This window comes from Oncorhynchus masou, chromosome 30, assembly GCF_036934945.1.
Source record: "Oncorhynchus masou masou isolate Uvic2021 chromosome 30, UVic_Omas_1.1, whole genome shotgun sequence".
Lineage (NCBI taxonomy): Eukaryota > Metazoa > Chordata > Actinopteri > Salmoniformes > Salmonidae > Oncorhynchus > Oncorhynchus masou.
This window is the reverse complement of record NC_088241.1, coordinates 64,677,930-64,697,659: the sequence shown is the minus strand read 5'-3', so window position 1 is coordinate 64,697,659 and position 19,730 is coordinate 64,677,930. Positions and strand designations below refer to the sequence as shown.

General features: G+C 43.0%; 1 protein-coding gene across 2 annotated transcripts in view; it reads right to left on the bottom strand.

The window, feature by feature from the left end:
* LOC135522935 (zinc finger CCHC domain-containing protein 2-like) overlaps positions 1-18,626 on the bottom strand; it is an 84,781-nt gene extending 66,155 nt beyond the window's left edge. For both annotated transcript variants that reach the window (XR_010452746.1, XM_064949650.1), the window contains exons 1-2: positions 17,693-18,626; positions 2,680-2,803 (exon numbers count right to left, since the gene is read on the bottom strand). Coding sequence is in view for 1 of the 2 variants with exons in the window: in XM_064949650.1 (XP_064805722.1) it covers positions 2,680-2,803; positions 17,693-18,451 (883 nt within the window). In the remaining variant the exon portion in view is untranslated. The remainder of the gene's footprint in view (positions 1-2,679; positions 2,804-17,692) is intronic.
* Between the last annotated feature and the right edge of the window lie 1,104 nt (positions 18,627-19,730).

Below are 19,730 nucleotides of genomic sequence, written 5' to 3'. Positions count from 1 at the left end.
TAGGAACTTTAGTATTGCCAGTGTAACAGTATAGCTTCCGTCCCTCTCCTCGCTCCTCCCTGGGCTCGAACCAGGAACACAATGACAACAGCCACCATCGAAGCAGGTTACACCAGCCTCATCTCGGGAGTTGATAGGCTTGAAGTCATAAACAGCGCAATGCTTGACGCACAACGAAGAGCTGCTGGCAAAACGCACAAAAGTGCTGTTTGAATGAATGTTTACGCGCCTGCTTCGGCCTACCACCGCTCAGTCAGATCCTTAGATACTTGTATGCTCAGTCAGATTATATGCAACGCAGGACACGCTAGATAATATTTAGTAATATCATCAACCATGTGTAGTTAACTAGTGATTATGATTGATTGTTTTTTATAAGATAAGTTTAATGCTAGCTGGCAACTTACCTTGGCTTACTGCATTCGCGTAACAGGCAGTCTCCTTGTGGAGTACAACTAGATAGAGGCAGGTCATTATTGCGTTGGACTAGTTAACTGTAAGGTTGCAAGATTGGGTACCCCTAGCTGACAAGGTGAAAATCTGGTTCTGCCCCTGAACAAGGCAGATTGGATTGACAATAAGAATTTGTTCTTATCTGACTTGCCTTGTTAAATAAAGGTATAATTATTACTCTTCTGGGAAGGCTTTCCAAATGTTGGAACATTGCTGCTATAACAGCCTCCACTCTTCTGGGAACATGTTGGAACATTGCTGCTATAAGCCTCCACTCTTCTGGGAAGGCTTTCCACTAGATGTTGGAACATTGCTGCTATAACAGCCTCCACTCTTCTGGGAAAATAGATGTTGGAACATTTGTTCTTCCACTCTTCTGGGAAGGCTTTGCCTGGAACATTGTTAAAGCCTCCACTCTTCTGGGAAGGCTTTCCACTAGATGTTGGAACATTGCTGCTATAACAGCCTACTCTTCTGGGAAGGCTTTCCACTAGATGTTGGAACATTGCTGCTATAACAGCCTCCACTCTTCTGGGAACATTGCTGCTATAACAGCCTCTACTCTTCTGGGAAGGTTTTCCACTAGATGTTGGAACATTGCTGCTATAACAGCCTCCACTTTCTGGGAAGGCTTTCCACTAGATGTTGGAACATTGCTGCTATAACAGCCTCCACTCTTCTGGGAAGGCTTTCCACTAGATGTTGGAACATTGCTGCAGGGACTTGCTTCCATTCAGCCACAAGAGAATTGTGCAGACCAGTCAAGTTCTTCCACAACAATCTCGAAAAACCATTTCTGTACGGACCTCGCTTTGTGGACAAGGGCAATGACATGCTGAAACAGGAAAGGGCCTTCCCCAAACTGTTGCCACAAAGTTGGAAGCACGGAATCGTCTAGAATGTCATTGTATGCTGTAATGTTAAGATTTCTCTTCACTGGAGCTCAGGGGTGTAGCCCTTACCATGAAAAACAGCCCCAGACCATTATTCCTCCACCAAATGTTACAGTTGGCACTATGCATTCGGGCAGGTAGCATTTTCCTGGCATCCACCAAACTCTCTGTCCATTGGCTATTCTTATTGAGCAGTGGCAACAAACTCTCTCTGTCCTTCGCCGAAGGCAAAAATGTTCCCAAACTGGAGATTTAAATGATGATGGAGCATCCTCCTGTTTTTACCCCACTGCTCACCATCGTAGAGAACTAGTTCCCAGCTGTGTCTCAACAAAAGGACCGTTTCAAATGCGACAGTTAAGATTCAAATTTTGATTAGTTGTTTATTAATGGAATAGCCATAACATTTCTTGCCATTTTTTTTTGCTCACATTTACTCGAGGAATACAACGCAGCGTAGACCTATAGGCCGAAGGTTTTAACATTTTTATCCATTAAACATATGCTCTGTGAACTCAACACTCAAAAGAAATTGTTTAAAATAAAGAGTAGCCTGCATCATTGTATCACCATTATTGTAACAGTTAAACATTTTTCCCCCAGCAAATTTTACAAATATGCAGATAATCAAAGAGTACACAATTATAAAGGTAACAAAAGTATCAATTTAAAACTAATAGACAATGACAATATTGTACATAAAAACACTACATAAAAATAACCGAGTGAATGCGTAACCGAACAGTTCCATACGAATACATGTACCATTACACCCTTAATTCATATTGGACTTAGTTAACTGTAATAGTAGTGTGTGTTTGACTATAGTGTGTATGTGACTGTGTTGTCATTGTCTGTCTGTCTGTCTGTCTGTCTGTCTGTCTGCCTGCCTGCCTGCCTGCCTGCCTGCCTGCCTGCCTGCCTGCCTGTCTGTCTGTCTGTCTGTCTGTCTGTCTGTCTGTCTGTCTGTCTGTCTGTCCCCCTACCGAACAGTTCCATACGAATACATGTACCATTACACCCTTAATTCATATTGGACTTAGTTAACTGTAATAGTAGTGTGTGTTTGACTATAGTGTGTATGTGACTGTGTTGTCATTGTCTGTCTGTCTGTCTGTCTGTCTGTCTGTCTGTCTGTCTGTCTGTCTGTCTGTCTGTCTGTCTGTCTGTCTGCCTGCCTGCCTGCCTGCCTGCCTGCCTGCCTGTCTGTCTGTCTGTCTGTCTGCCTGCCTGCCTGCCTGCCTGCCTGCCTGCCTGCCTGCCTGCCTGCCTGTCTGTCTGTCTGTCTGTCTGTCTGCCTGCCTGTCTGTCTGTCTGTCTGTCTGCAGCGTACCTTCCCTCTGGGTCCTGCAGCTGGGGGGTGTCTGGCTGGCACACTGTCTCTGCCCCTGCGTCCTCTGATCCAGACTGGCTTCAGTGGTGACGGCAGCTGGGCCCAGGTACTCTGCTTCCTGGGCCTTGGGGAAACACAAAGCAACCAGTAAGTAGAAAGCCTTCAACACCGCAGCTGCACTCAGGCAATTAAATACACCATGACATCTCACAGAGGAAGGACACCAAGATGAATCAAACTATAAAGCTCCCAGAACATCTGTCAGGTGTGCTATCTGTTCTAATATTAAACGTTGCTGCTGGTGCTATCGTCGTGGAGGTGCTATCGTCATGGAGGTGCTATCGCCATGGTGGTGCTATCGTCATGGAGGTGCTATTATCATGGTGGTGCTATTGTCATGGAGGTGCTATCGTCATGGAGGTGCTATCGTCATGGAGGTGCTATCATCATGGTGGTGCTATCGTCATGGAGGTGCTATCGCCATGGTGGTGCTATCGTCATGGAGGTGCTATCGTCATAGAGGTCCTATCATCATAGGTGGTTTCATCATGGAGGTGCTATCATCATGAAGGTGCTATCATCATGGAGGTGCTATCGTCATGGAGGTGCTATCGTCATGGTGGTGCTATCGTCATGGAGATGCTATCGTCGTGGAGGTGCTATCGCCATGGTGGTGCTATCGTCATGGTGGTGCTATCGTCATGGAGGTGCTATCGTCATGGAGGTGCTATCGCCATGGTGGTGCTATCGTCATGGAGGTGCTATCGTCATGGAGGTGCTATCGCCATGGTGGTGCTATCGTCATGGAGGTGCTATCGTCATGGAGGTGCTATCGCCATGGTGGTGCTATCGTCATGGAGGTGCTATCGTCATGGAGGTGCTATCGCCATGGTGGTGCTATCGTCATGGTGGTGCTATCGTCATGGTGGTGCTATCGTCATGGAGGTGCTATCGTCATGGAGGTGCTATCGCCATGGTGGTGCTATCGTCATGGAGGTGCTATCGTCATGGAGGTGCTATCGCCATGGTGGTGCTATCGTCATGGAGGTGCTATCGTCATGGAGGTGCTATCGCCATGGAGGTGCTATCGTCATGGAGGTGCTATCGTCATGGAGGTGCTATCGCCATGGTGGTGCTATCGTCATGGAGGTGCTATCGCCATGGAGGTGCTATCGCCATGGTGGTGCTATCGTCATGGAGGTGCTATCGCCATGGTGGTGCTATCGTCATGGAGGTGGTATCGCCATGGTGGTGCTATCGTCATGGAGGTGCTATCATCATGGAGGTGCTATCGCCATGGTGGTGCTATCGCCATGGTGGTGCTATCGTCATGGAGGTGCTATCGTCATGGAGGTGCTATCGTCATGGAGGTGCTATTGTCATGGAGGTGCTATTGTCATGGAGGTGCTATTGTCATGGAGGTGCTATTGTCATGGAGGTGCTATTGTCATGGAGGTGCTATCGTCATAGAGGTGCTATCGTCGTGGTGGTGCTATCGTCGTGGAGGTGCTATCGTCGTGGAGGTGCTATTGTCATGGAGGTGCTATCGTCATAGAGGTGCTATCATCACGGAGGTGCTATCGCCATAGAGGTGCTATCATCATGGAGGTGCTATCATCATAGAGGTGCTATCGCCATAGAGGTTCTATCATCATGGAGGTGCTATCATCATGGAGGTGCTATAGTCATAGATGTGCTATCATCATGGAGGTGCTATTGTCATGGAGGTGCTATCATCATGGAGGTGCTATCATCATGGAGGTGCTATCGTCATAGAGGTGCTATCATCATAGAGGTCCTATCATCATAGAGGTGGTTTCATCATGGAGGTGCTATCGTCATAGAGGCGCTATCGTCATAGAGGTGGTATCATCATAGAGGCGCTATCGTCATAGAGGTGGTATCATCATAGAGGTGGTATCATCATAGAGGTGGTATCATCATAGAGGTGGTATCATCATAGAGGTGCTATCACCGTGGTGGTACTGTCGTCCTTCAGGGACCCACGGTGTTGTTAATGAGGTGGTCTTTGAACAATTGTCTGGTGGATGACAGCAGTTAGCCTCCACACACACACACACACACACACTGGCGGACGCACACACACTTACGCCCCACACACACACACACACACACATTTGCACTGTTTGCAGCCCATGAGACGGGGTCAGTCAGGGCTTTGGTCCCCTGCTATCAGTTAGGAGCTGACAAACACAGACTGACAGTTAGCCTCCGCTGAAGGTCAGAGGAGAACAGAGCACAGTTCAGCCCCCAGCGTATCAGTGCAACACAAGCCTCTCAGATTCAGTAGAACTTGTACCAGTAGGCCCGTATTAAAATAGCAATAGCCTAGTCCTAGTAGGGCAGTGGCGGTCACGACAAACGTTGTCAGCCAGTGATTGTCAAACAAATAACTGTCGGGCCTCATGGTAATTGACCATTAATTAACATAAACACATTTATCATCTCCTGGCTTCCAAACAGCCTACAAGCCACTGATGCAGACCTTTGTGTCACGGTTTTCTGTCGGTGAAAGAGAGTCAGACCAAAATGTGGCGTGGCTATTACGATCCATGTTTAATGAAACAAAAGTAAACACGAATCAAATACAAAACAACAAACGTAACACGAAAACCGAAACAGCCTAATGCTGGTGCAAACTATCACACGACAGACCTAAGGACAAAAGGACAATCACCCACAAAACCCAACACCAAACAGGCTACCTAAATATGGTTCCCAATCAGAGACAATGACTAACACCTGCCTCTGATTGAGAACCATATCAGGCCAAACACAGAAACTTACAAACTAGACACACAACATAGAATGCCCACTCAGATCACACCCTGACCAAAGCAAACTATGGTCAGGGTGTGACACTTTGGAACATCTACAGTCTAATAAATCCATGTAATATAGCCGACACCTTCACAATAAATCCATGTAATATAGCCTACACCTTCACAATAAATCCATCATTTATTTTAGACGGTGTGAAAAGAAGCATGATATGAAGAAAAATGTTTCAGAAGAACATAATACCATACTAGTTGTCTTTATGTTAGGTCCTGATCTGGCGGTGGGCTACCCTCCATTAGCAGACAAGATTTTGCTTAGAATTCCGTGCCAATATTTTATAGTATGAAGAATACCATTAAACAAAGCTGAATAAAATAGAAATATTTTCTCCAAACAATTTGAGAGAGTGCGCAAATTCAGCTATTCTGTGTTGAACCGTTACCAAAGAAATAGGTTGACCTAAACTCAGCAAAAAAGAAACGTCCCTTTTTCAGGACCCTGTCTTTCAAAGATAATTCGTAAAAATCCAAATCACTTCACAGATCTTCATTGTAAAGGGTTTAAACACTGTTTCCCATGCTTGTTCAATGAACCATAAACAATTCATGAACATGCACCTGTAGAACAGTCGTTAAGACACTAACAACTTACAGATGTTAGGCAATTAAGGTCACAGTTATGAAAACTTAGGACACTAAAGAGGCCTTTCTACTGACTCTGAAAAACACCAAAAAAAAGATGCCCAGGGTCCCTGCTCATCTGCGTGAACGTGCCTTAGGCATGCTGCAAGGAGGCATGAGGACTGCAGATCTGGCCAAGGCAATAAATTGTAATGCCCGTACTGTGATACTCCTAAGACAGCACTACAGGGAGACAGGGTGGACAGCTGATCGTCCTCGTAGTGGCAGACCACGTGTAACAACACCTGCACAGGATCGGTACATCTGAACATCACACCTGCGGGACAGGTACAGGATGGCAACAACAACTGCCCGAGTTACACCAGGAACGCACAACCCCTCCATCAGTGCTCAGACTGTCCGCAATAGGCTGAGAGAGGCTGGACTGAGGGCTCGTAGGCCTGTTGTAAGGCAGGTCCTCACCAGACATCACCGGCAACACAGTGCTTTTCACTGACGCGTCACGGTTTTGTCTCACCAGGGGTGATGGTCAGATTCACATTTATCGTCGAAGGAATGAGTGTAACACCGAGGCCTGTTCTCTGGAGCGGGACCGATTTGGAGGTGGAGGGTCCGTCATGGTCTGGGGCGGTGTGTCAGAGCATCATCGGACTGAGCTTGTTGTCATTGCACACAATCTCAACGCTGTGCGTTACAAGGAAGACATCCTCCTCCCTCATGTGGTACTCTTCCTGCAGGCTCATCCTGACATGACCCTCCAGCATAACAATGCCCCCAGCCATACTTGTCGTTCTGTGCGTGATTTATTAGGCTATGTAAATGTTGCGCATCATGAGCTCTCATGAAGTGTTTGATTAGATTTGAGATCATATTTACATTGATGTCAGAGTGAATAGAGGGACAATAGAGTGCTGAGTTCCAGGCAGTTAGAGAGTTCAGTAGGCTACTAATGACCATCAGCAGCATCAGAGCTTGGAGAAGCCTAATTACCGTGACTAAACGGTCAAGTTGAATTTGATTGACTGCCTTCATGACCCGTGACTTCCGGTGTGGCGGTAATACGGTCACCGCAAAGCACTAGTTCTATATACTTCAACTAAAATATACCAGGGGAAAAAAACAATCATTGCTGGCATTCAAATGCACAAACGTGGTGGTGGCCTGGACCAGCTGCTTGTGGTTTGAAGGGCTTTGCTTTCCTGCAGCATCTCCTCCCTCTTTTCATTTGACATGTTGCAGGTCCAGGAACAACTGATCTAAAATTGGGGCCTCTGATTTAATTTCGCATTAACTCGACATCTGCTCCTGAGTGGAGAGGTGATTCACCACGAGGTCATCGAGGGATATTTCCAGAACGAGTCAGTCAGTGGACGGCATCACTCTTCTTCATCCAACAGACTGGAAAATGAACGACATGTTGAACTGGAGTGGGAGTCCCTCTATGAGCCTGTTTACACTTACAAAATAGTCTAAATACAGTGGGGCAAAAAAGTATTTAGTCAGCCACCAACTGTGCAAGTTCTCCTACGTAAAAAGTTGAGAGAGGCCTGTAATTTTCATCATAGGTACACTTCAACTATGACAGACAAAATGATGATGAATTTTTTTTTCAGAAAATCACATTTTTAGGATTTTTAATGAATTCATGTGCAAATTATGGTGGAAAATAAGTATTTGTTTAATAACAATTGTTTTATCTCAATACCTTGTTATAAACCCTTTGTTGGCAATGACAGAGTTCAAAAATGTTCTGTAAGTCTTCACAAGGTTTTCACACACTATGAGCCTGTTTACACTTACAAAATAGTCTAGATATGTAAAGTAAGATCTTTATCTATTCGACATCAAATTTTCTAATTTTCTGTTTACACTGTCCTCCATATCCTGTACGTTGATTGGACACAGCAGCAAAGCTGGAGATCCAGACCATCAAACTCAGAGTTTCCCAAACTCAGTCCTCTGGACCCCAAGGGAGGGGGGCATGTTTTGTTTTTTTGCCCTTGCACTACACAGCTAATTAAAAATAATCTACTAATCATCAAGACTTGATCAAACAGCTGTGTAATGTCAGGTCAAAAATCACTGATCTAACCCAAGCAATTACCACCTGTGTAACCTTGGCTGAACAGTGTCCAGTACTTGAGCCATTAGTACACTTTTCTGTAGTGGAAGGTTCATTTGTGTTGAGATCAGATTTCCTTGGTGTACCATGGACTGCGTGGTGAAGTGACCCTTGTGTAGTTAGCCTGGGTGACTGAACCCTTCTTAGCTGCTAAACTGTGGGGGTGGATGGGGACTGTGTTCGATATGACAACACACTAGAGGAAAAAGAAACGACTATTAATGTTAATCAGAGAGACTCGGAAATTTATGTTTGATATTGATCCAAATGATATGGACCCTGACTTAACTTTCATTGTTAATTTGTTTATTTTTCATGGAAGATTCTTTATCCATAAAATGGTGTGGGACCGAGAACAAACCCCCCTTCACATTATTTAAGATATAATTTAAATATTATTTAGACATTATCCGTAAATGTAAAAACTAAAAAGCAATATGCTCCATAAAAGTTTTTGACAAATTGAAAATGTTTCTCGATATGTAATACCCCCCACCCCCCCCACCCCCGTCTGTTAGGTTTATGTACTCTGTTTTTGTATTCGTTCGTGTTCATAAAATATATCTATTTTTAAATAATAATAAATAATGAAAATTACAAAATAAATATATATAACACACTAAAACCTAACGCCATATCACTTCAGCGGTAACTTCTGATCATAATTGCTGGCTATGAGAGCGTAAGCTAATGTGAGTTGTGAGGTTGTGTGCTGATGGCTCCAAACTCTCTTCAAGTGGCTAAATGACATTAGGCAGGCACACAGTGATGCAGCTATTTTAAAGGTCAAGTGGGTTAAGTGGTTCAGTTGAGCATCAACACTATAGTCAACATGGATGACTGTACAACAACAGTACTCTATTAAAACTAGGGCTGGGAATCTCCCTGTTGAGAGGCCAAACATTTAGTTACAACAATTTAAAACAATCTATAGGTTGAAAAATAGTATTTTGGAGCAGGTACTCCCTACTAGCGCTAGCTAACGCTATCTAGCAACACATTTTTTTTTTTATATAGATGCTCGGAGTCAAAGTATCGATATAATATCGTCTAAAATAATACTGCGATATGTAAATGTATCATTTTTTCTCCCATCACTAATTTAAACTGTACTAGAAAAACAAAGTGTCATTTTTGGTTTTCTAAATAAAGAAAAAAAAGTGGATATAGGATGTGACCATGACGACAAGTTAAAAGTATTGAGCAAATAAAACCATGGATGTCTGTTATTTGTCCTTTTCCAATCGTCAACGCAGTGGTCATCTTTGACAACACCACTCCAATAGAAAGACAGGCCTGCATTACAAGTACAAAGCCAAAAGGAATGAGCTTTCATCCAAATAATCTGTTTATTTAACTAGGCAAGTCAGTTAAGAACAAATTCTTATTTACAATAACAACCTAGGAGTAGTGGGTTAACTGTCTTGTTCAGGGGGCAGAACAATAGATTTTTACCTTGGCAGCTCGGGGATTCGATCTAGTAACCATTTGGTTACTGGCCCAACACTCTAACAACTAGGCTACCTGCCAAGATGATGTCCTGTTAAAGGAGGGGATAGGAGATGACACCCTGTTAAATGAGGAGACAAGGAGATGACACCCTGTTAAATGAGGAGATGAGGAGATGACACCCTGTTAAATGAGGAGATGACACCCTGTTAAATGACGAGATGAGGAGATGACACCCTGTTAAATGAGGAGACAAGGAGATGACACCCTGTTAAATGAGGAGACAAGGAGATGACACCCTGTTAAATGAGGAGACAAGGAGATGACACCCTGTTAAATGAGGAGACAAGGAGATGACACCCTGTTAAATGAGAGAGATGACACCCTGTTAAATGAGGAGATGAGGAGATGATACCCTGTTAAATGAGGAGACAAGGAGATGACACCCTGTTAAATGAGGAGATGAGGAGAGGACACCCTGTTAAATGAGGAGACAAGGAGACACCCTGTTAAATGAGGAGGAGATGACACCCTGTTAAATGAGGAGATGAGGAGATGACACCCTGTTAAAAGGAGATGAGGAGATGACACCCTGTTAAATGACACCCTGTTAAATGAGGAGAATAGGAGATGACACCCTGTTAAATGAGGAGACAAGGAGATGACACCCTGTTAAATGAGGAGACACCCTGTTAAATGAGGAGGACACCCTGTTAAATGAGGAGATGAGGAGAGGACAGATGAGGAGATAGAGGCACCCTGTTAAATGAGGAGACAAGGAGATGACACCCTGTTAAATGAGGAGACACCCTGTTAAAAGGAGATGACACCCTGTTAAATGAGGAGACACCCTGTTAAATGAGGAGATGAGGAGAGGACACCCTGTTAAATGAGGAGATGAGGAGACAAGGAGATGACCCTGTTAAATTAAATGAGGACCCTGTTAAATGAGGAGACAAGGAGATGACACCCTGTTAAATGAGGAGACAAGGAGATGACACCCTGTTAAATGAGGAGATGAGGAGAGGACACCCTGTTAAATGAGGAGATGAGGAGGGGATACCCTGTTAAATGAGGAGATGAGGAGATGAGGAGAGGACACCCTGTTAAATGAGGAGGAGAGGGGACACCCTGTTTAAATGAGGAGTTAAATGAGAGAGAGGACACCCTGTTAAATGAGGAGATGAGGAGAGGACACCCTGTTAAATGAGGAGATGAGGAGGGGACACCCTGTTAAATGAGGAGATGAGGAGGGGATACCCTGTTAAATGAGGAGATGAGGACACCCTGTTAAAAGATGAGGAGATGAGGAGATGAGGAGGGGACCCTGTTAAAATGAGGAGGGGATACCCTGTTAAATGAGGAGACAAGGAGATGACACCCTGTTAAATGAGGAGACCCTGTTAAATGAGGAGGAGAGGACACCCTGTTAAATGAGGAGGAGGGACCCTGTTAAATGAGGAGGACCCTGATGAGGAGAGGACACCCTGTTAAATGAGGAGATGAGGAGGGGATACCCTGTTAAATGAGGAGATGAGGAGGATACCCTGTTAAATGAGGAGATGAGGAGAGGACACCCTGTTAAATGAGGAGATGAGGAGATGACACCCTGTTAAATGAGGAGATGAGGAGAGGACACCCTGTTAAATGAGGAGATGAGGAGAGGACACCCTGTTAAATGAGGAGACAAGGAGATGACACCCTGTTAAATGAGGAGACAAGGAGGACACCCTGTTAAATGAGGAGATGAGGAGAGGACACCCTGTTAAATGAGGAGAGGACACCCTGTTTAATGAGGAGAGGACACCCTGTTAAACGAGGAGAGGACACCCTGATAAATAAGGTGATGACACCCTGTTAAAGGGATAGTGTTTGATTCTGGCAATAGGGATCCTCATTTGCGTGCAGTTTGAAGGAAGTTGAAGGTCATTTCGTGGGGTATTGCTAACTGCACACAGAGACATACAAATCTGACTCTGGGTAAGTAGAAAAACAGAATCTCCCACTTTAACATGCAGCTCCCCAAGAAGGAAATGCATCCCTATCAACAAACTGAAAGATCCTGGCTGGCCTCCACTTGTCCAGTCACCTTAGTGCTCAGTTGGTTTCAAGCCATTGGCTCACAGCATGGTTGAGGCCCCTCATACTGGCATAACCTCCTCCTCCCTGTAGAATTGCCAGGCTTGCACTACAGTAGGCCACAGGACCCGAATGCCTCACACACAGCACAGCACATAACTCTTTGTGAAATGCGCCATAAAAACTAGAAAGTGTATTGGGGGGGGGGGGGGGGGGTTGGCAGTGGCCTTTTGTAAAGTCAGAAATAAATAGCACAGCCAGTCAGTCCCCTGTGACATTATTAACTGCCTCGACTAGACTAGGGTATAGCGGATAGGGGTGTGAAGGTGTAAACTACATTGGGATCCTTAACGTTAATAAGAAATCCCTAACCGAAAAACACTTATTTTTTCCGTCTTCACAAAATGAAACTTCAAATCACAGTGCTGTTGTCACAAAACTACCACAAACATCATCACAACGGGATTTATTTATTTATTTTTATACAAATACCTAACTCAACAATGCTGTAACGTTAGTAGGAGAAAGCTTCAATGCATGAGGGAGCGTTAATGAACGAGGGAGCTTTAATGCACGAGGGAGCTTTAAGGAATAATGGAGCTTTAATGGAAAAGGGAACTTTAATGCATGAGTGAGCTTAAAGGAATAATGGAGCTTTAATGAAAGAGGGAGCTTTAATGCATGAGTGAGCTTAAAGGAATAATGGACCTTTAATGCAAGAAGGAGATTTAAGGAATAATGGAGTTGTAATACAAGAGGGAGCTTTAATGCATGAGGGAGCTTTACTGCATGAAGGAGCGTTTTACTGCAGGAGCTTTAAAGGAGCTTTAATGCAAGGGAGCTTTAAGGAGCTTAAGGAATAATGGAGCTTTAATGCACGAGGGAGCTTTAATGCATGAGGGAGCTTTAATGCAAGAAGGAGATTTAAGGAATAATGGAGTTGTAATACAAGAGGGAGCTTTAATGCATGAGGGAGCTTTACTGCATGAAGGAGCTTTAATGCATGAGGGAGCTTTAATGCATGAGGGAGCTTTAATGCAAGAAGGAGATTTAATGCATGAGGGAGCTTTAAGGAATAATGGAGCTTTAATGCAAAAGGGAGCTTTAAATGCATGAGGGAGCTTTAAGGAATAATGGAGCTTTAATGGAAAAGGGAGCTTTAATGCATGAGTGAGCTTTAAGGAATAATGGAGCTTTAATGCAAGAGGGAGCTTTAATGCATGAGGGAGCTTTAAGGAATAATGGATCTTTAATGTAAAAGGGAGTTTTAAATGCATGAGGGAGCTTTAATGCATGAGGGAGCTTTACTGCATGAAGGAGCTTTAATGCATGAGGGAGCTTTAATGCATGAGGGAGCTTTAATGCAAGAAGGAGATTTAAGGAATAATGGAGTTGTAATACAAGAGGGAGCTTTAATGCATGAGGGAGCTATCTTATGCATGTTATTTAATCATGTCATCACTTTAATGCATGGGGAGCTTTAATGCAAGAAGGAGATTTAAGGAATAATGGAGTTGTAATACAAAAGCTTTCACTGTTACATTTAATGCATGAGGGAGCTTTAAGGAATAATGAATGACTTTAACCTAAACCTGTCTTTAAATGCATTGAGGGACTTTAAGGAATAATGGAGCTTTAATGTAAAAGGGAGCTTTAATGCACGAGGGAGCTTTAATGCATGAGGGAGCTTTAATGCATGAGGGAGCTTTAAGGAATAATGGATCTTTAATGTAAAAGGGAGTTTTAAATGCATGAGGGAGCTTTAATGCATGAGGGAGAGTGAGAGGGTCAACGCAGAGTAGCAGCCATGTGAGTGACAAGGGGGAGCAGGGACAGAGATAGTCTACCAGCGCGAGTTGACTTGGATGCTATCTTATTGTTATTTATTTATCATGTCATCACATAGATTCTGGATTGGTATAGGGAACATTAGAGTATCATGTAGTATCCTAAACCTGTCACTGTTACATTGAACTGGGTGAATGGAATATGAATGACAGTAACCTAAACCTGTCACTGTTACATTGAACTGAGTGAATATGAATGACAGTAACCTAAACCTGTCACTGTTACATTGAACTGGGTGAATATGAATGACAGTAACCTAAACCTGTCACTGTTACATTGAACTGGGTGAATGGAACATAAATGACAGTCATCCAATATGCTGTAACAGAAATAAGGCCATGTTCATAATTATTATTTTTTTAAACAATCGTCCTCCCTAATCTTAAACGGCATCGACTGTCACTGGGATGAAGATAAGGCTAAAGCTGCTTATCCAATAGAAATCCCCTATCACACTTGTTGGCGATGTCATGGCGATGTTGGCTAGCTAAACTCATGCCTAGAAATACGTCATGGGGTCTAACGGTCATCTCGAGCTGAACTGCCCATGTGCAGGCCATCGAATCAAAGGCACCCACCCACTCGTCGATACATTCTTCTTGTTTATAATTAAAACGTGTCAGTTTGTCACTTTTACAAGGTTGGAGTAATAACATGTTCAGCTACTTAAGACATTGGCTCAAATCGAGATTGTGCCATTAGATTTTCAAAAAATGAACAACTAAGGAATAATTTTTTTCACATCTCATTGAGTACGGTTACATGCAGACAATAATACGATTATTGTGAATAGTCTGAATAATGTAATAATTTGATTTAAACGTCTACATGCTATGCAAGAAGAAGAAAAATGTATCTAATAATCATGTTTACATGGACACATCTGAAATCAGGCTACCTGATGATACTTTGATAGATGCAGGAAATTGCCAATCAAAATAAACATTCTACCACAGCAATTATGTTATTTTTTGCGATGCCTATTTAATTCTGAGTTCGGACATATAGCGTTTAAATGGGAAAAAAATATTTCTAAAATGCCTTCTTTTCGTATTTTAGAACTCGCACAAAACAAGGAAGCCCGAAACATGCGCAGATCTAATACACTGCTTTAACTGAGGAGTTACAGGCCATAAAAATTTAACAAGATTCCTCAGAAAACCAGCTGTTTTAATTGTCATATGCTTACTTCGATTAGGACCTTACGCCGATTAAGATAAACAGAGTAAGGTGTTTTCATGACTAATGCCATATTCGACCTTCTGTCATAATCAGTTTAATAATCAAATGATTAGTGTGCATGTTGACTTCTCGAACCCCAAAACCCTGCCTGGTCTGTTTCGCAAGCGTTCCCGGAAGTCTCGGGATGTTGTGCCTCCGGGTTTAGAAACTCTTGTTGTTTAAATATGCGATTGCCCGGCCAATCCTCATGCACTGTTGCACCTACGGATCTAATTTACTGAGCACTAGTGATTGATTTGCCGTGCTGTGAGGCGTCACTGATTTACACCAGGTTCCCACCCCTATTTAGCTATTCTTCTGCCATAAACTTCCCCAGGCCGTTTTAGGGAAGCCTGTTTTGCAACGAGGCTAGTCACATCCCTAATAGAGGCTGATATGGCTAAACTAGAGACCTCTTTAGTGGAGTTTTGCCATATCCAGAGAGAAAGTAAAATAATAAAAAAATAATAATAATGCAATTTAAGAATGGGAAGCATAGAAATAAAACACATAGTATATAACTTCCGCTTCTTAGACTTGCTTTCATGGAGAATGACAGATCTATAGATCACATTTCTACGTGAATTTGGTACATATTGCAAAAATGTACATATTGCATTTTTAAAACCACAAAAAAAATACTGTACGTGAGGTGGTGTTCCTTCAAACAGTGGTATGGGGAGTGATCCAGCTGTTTGTCCATTTCAACACAGTGGATGGCATGTCTAATAAACTCACAGTAGGCTGTAAATAAAGCCTGGACTCTGTCCTCACATGTAGTGATTTCATTTTTTAATTGTCACATGAGCACAGGGTAGCAGCCTAGTGGTTTGAGCGTTGGGCTTGTAACCGGAAGGTTGCAAGTTCAAACCCCCAAGTTGACAAGGTACAAATCTGTCGTTCTGCCCCTGAACAGGCAGTTAACCCACTGTTTCTCGGCTGTTCTTACTGTTTTGAATAAACTAGGCTATATGAGCCAGAGGAGAATGTTAATCCTTGGTGTTTGTTGTTAATCCTTGGTGCAAAAGAAGATTAAATCTGCACAAATACTGCATCTTCCCCCATCTGTCAAATGTCAACCGTTGAGAACGAGCCATACTATTAAAGCCTTTTGTAAAAGATTGGGATAACCTAATCTACATTGTCAAAATGAGCCAATGGTATTTTGAAAGTCTCACAATTCGGGAAAAAAAAAAAATCGGTGAACAGATTCAAGGGAATAACTTTCCCAGTTGTGTAAATACCTCCCACTCTCCTCAACCACGGGCAGAGTTCTCATGCAAAACCTATTTTTTTGTTGTTGCATATTACAACAACTTTCTTTCCCTGAGGTTATGAGGTGGCAGATGGATTTATATTCAGGGCAATAGAGCAACTGAAACTCAAGCAACACTGCTATTTGGAAAGGAAAGCATAAACATGGCGTGTGTTTGTTATTATAGGCCTACTACAATTTCTCTCATGAATGAAAAACATGATGCACTTATTAGCCTAGATTTTAGCTGCAGTTTATCGTATTTGCTATATTCCAATTTATCTAGTTTGCAAACTTTTACCAAAGCATACGCTGTAACAAAACGCAAGATAATCTGAGAAAAGGTCAATATTTTTTTGTAGCTGTGTTGTCAAAGGGCAATGCCCATCCCTAACTTTCTCTTTCGCCTCTCCCGGCTGTCAAACGCCAGAGCATGAAATGACTTCTTGCACACACGTTGGTCTCGCAACCTAGCAGACTTTTAGTTTTAAAAAAACATCAGGAACATTAAGAAGAGATGGATGAATATGGACAAAACTGTACTTAGCATAGCATGAAGAGATTCACAATTTGCCTACGCTAGCTCGCTAAATGTACCTAGCTACACGCCTAGCGTTCATCACAAAGTTAACTAGCTAACTACAGTTGTCATCCGAGCTACGTTGGCTATATATACTGAACAAAAATAAAAACGCAACATGTAAAGTGTTGGTCCCATTTTTCATGAACTGAAATAAAACATCCCAGATATGTCTTCCGTCCCTGGATAATCCATTCACCTGACAGGTGTGGCATATCAAGAAGATGATTAAACAGCATGATCATTACACAGGTGCATCTTGTGCTGGGGATAATAAAAGGTGCCGTTTTGTCACACAACCCAATTGCCACAGTTGTCTCATGTTTTGAGGGGGCGTACAATTGGCATGCTGACTGCAGGAATGTCCAACAGAGCTGTTGCCAACTTCGTTTACGAGAAATTTTGCAATAAACCCAACACGCCCACAACCACAGACCACGTGTAACCACGCCAGCCCAGGACCTCCACATCTGGCTTCTTCACCTGCAGGATCGTCTGAGGTGGGGGGGGGGGTGCTGAGGAGTATTTATGTCTGTAATAACCCTAACCCTTTTTTTGGGGGGGGGGATCATTCTGATTGGCTGGGCCTGGCTCCCCAGTGGGTGGATCTATACTCCTGCATAGGTCCACCCACTGGGGAGCCACAGATTAGGACCAGAATCATTTATTTTCAATTGACTGATTTCCTTTTATCACCTGTAACATCTTTGAAATGGTTGCGTTTATATTTTTGTTCAGTGTAGCTAACCTGTTGTGCCCATGTTGGCTAACTACAGTACCATTCTTTGGCTAAATGGCCAAACTAGCTAGCTAACGTTAGCGAGCTAATACATAATGATATATATATATTTAGCTAACTGTCTTGTCTAATTTATAGTACTCTTTGTCAACTAACTAGTAGCCAACTAGATATAATATACAAACTTCAATAGCTCGCTATCGGCGTCAGAGCACGGGTCCAAAACTCTTGAAAGTTAAATCAGCTAACAAACTAACCAACTATGAATCAATGTTACCTGGGCGTTTATTCTGTACGGATTCTGCTGTCTATCCTCTGTGGCAAATGTGATTTTGTCCAGATGCACTAGAAGGGTTTCTCTTTGATGAAAAGGAAACGCTGGATGCAACGAAGCCATAGTATAAAGCAACGCGAACTGCTCCAAGGGTCCGACTGCTTCCTCTATTGGACGCCCGCAAATATGCTCTGTTCTCCTGAACGTTTTCCCATCCACACGCGAAGGATGGAACGGGTCCCTGAAGGGAGAAACAGAATAACCGGGATAGTTTTTGTAGAACAAGGAGGGATCCATATGGTTCAATATCTGAAATAGTATTCCCGCACACTCCCTGCTGTCAGATCGCAGAAGAGATAAACAGACCAGCAGTTTGGAGCGCACCACCGGGTCGAGAACATCAGATAAAATGCCCAAATCATTCGGACAGTTCGCCCTGATCTCGACATCCCGTAGAATTGGGTAATCTTTCCGTGCCAAGTCTTCCAGACAGGAGCCCAAAAACCGGAGCTCGAGCGGCTGGCACATATGCAGCAGTCCGCACATTAACTCGATCCGCTTGGCAGGATTTAGATGCAAACCAAACCACTCGAAAACGGTCTCTTTGTCCAATTGAGATGGATATCCTGGGTGTCTGGATGAATCTTCGAGCCTGTCCGAGCTCGTGGGAGAGACCGAGCTGGGAATATGGAGATCCGGCTGTTCCTCGGCCGTATCATCTCCTGCCTCCGCGGTTCTCATGGGCAGCTTCGTTTTAAGCATTATCGGCTCGACTGGAAAGGCTTCAAGGCGTAAATGACTGTTAAATATAGCTACATCCTTTGATCGTCTAACTGCTGTGTAATGCAGAATCAACAGAAGCAAATCAATTTTTCAGTAATAGTCAGAGAGACTCTCGGCGACAAGCTTTAGTTTTCATTTCTCCTTCACTGTAGACGGCACTCTGATGACCTGTCAATCATTCATAAACCCCTCCCCTTTCCGTAGAAGCGTACTGGGTCCTGAATTTCAGCTGAGTGGTAGTTTGTTTATTAATAAAAGTTTCATAACAATTTGAGCTTATCTTTTTTTTAATCTACAATGTAGGTAGAAGTACAATTTGTAAAGTGGTACATTTTAACATGTGTTTAATGTCGAATCTGTAGGATCGTATGAAATGGAAAGCCTATATTATGTGATGTATGAAATGACAAGCATATATTATGTGATTTCATAGTATTCATTGCTCAATTTATTGCGGTAGTAGTAATTCAGTTTCATGTATCCCTTCAAAATGCTTAGGCCTAATGCAGAAGTCAAAATTATGTTTGTATTAAAATATGTGATCTCTTGATTTAGACATTATGCATCTAAAATACTGTGTTTGTTTAACACTTTACATGATAGTGGTCTTATTACTCTGTTTTAATTATTGTTCCTATGGGCCGAGCGAGAGATGAGCATTCCTTTAGACAACACTGACCCCTAGTGGCTCACAAACAACGTTGCATAAGTAGTACGTGCATAATACCAAGGCCAGGATATATTTTCACTCCTGTTGGCTAAAGACTACAGTACCCTACTGTATGTGAAATATGTCAGATGAATCATACATCCTTGATAATCCCTGTAGACTTCAACATATTGATGGTAATTTAACATGGCATTTGGAGGCAGTGTCAGAGAAAGGACTTAAAAATGGTTAAACACACCAGCCAGCCGAGTCATAGACTCACAACCGAAGAACACGTGTATGGCGTTGTGTGGGCGAGCGCTTTGCTGATGTCAACATTGGGAACAGGATGCCCCATGCTGGCTGTAGGGTTAGGTTATGGTATGGGCAGGCATAAGCTACGAACAAAGGACACAATTGCATTTTATCAATGGCAATTTGAATGCACAGAGATAGAATGAGCCTCAAGATCTTTTCATGGTGAGGCCCATTATTGTTAAGGAATCTGTGACCAACAGATGCATATCTGTATTCCCAGTCATGTGAAATCCATAGATGAATGCCTAATGAATTCATCACAATTGACCAATTTCCTTATCAACTGTAACT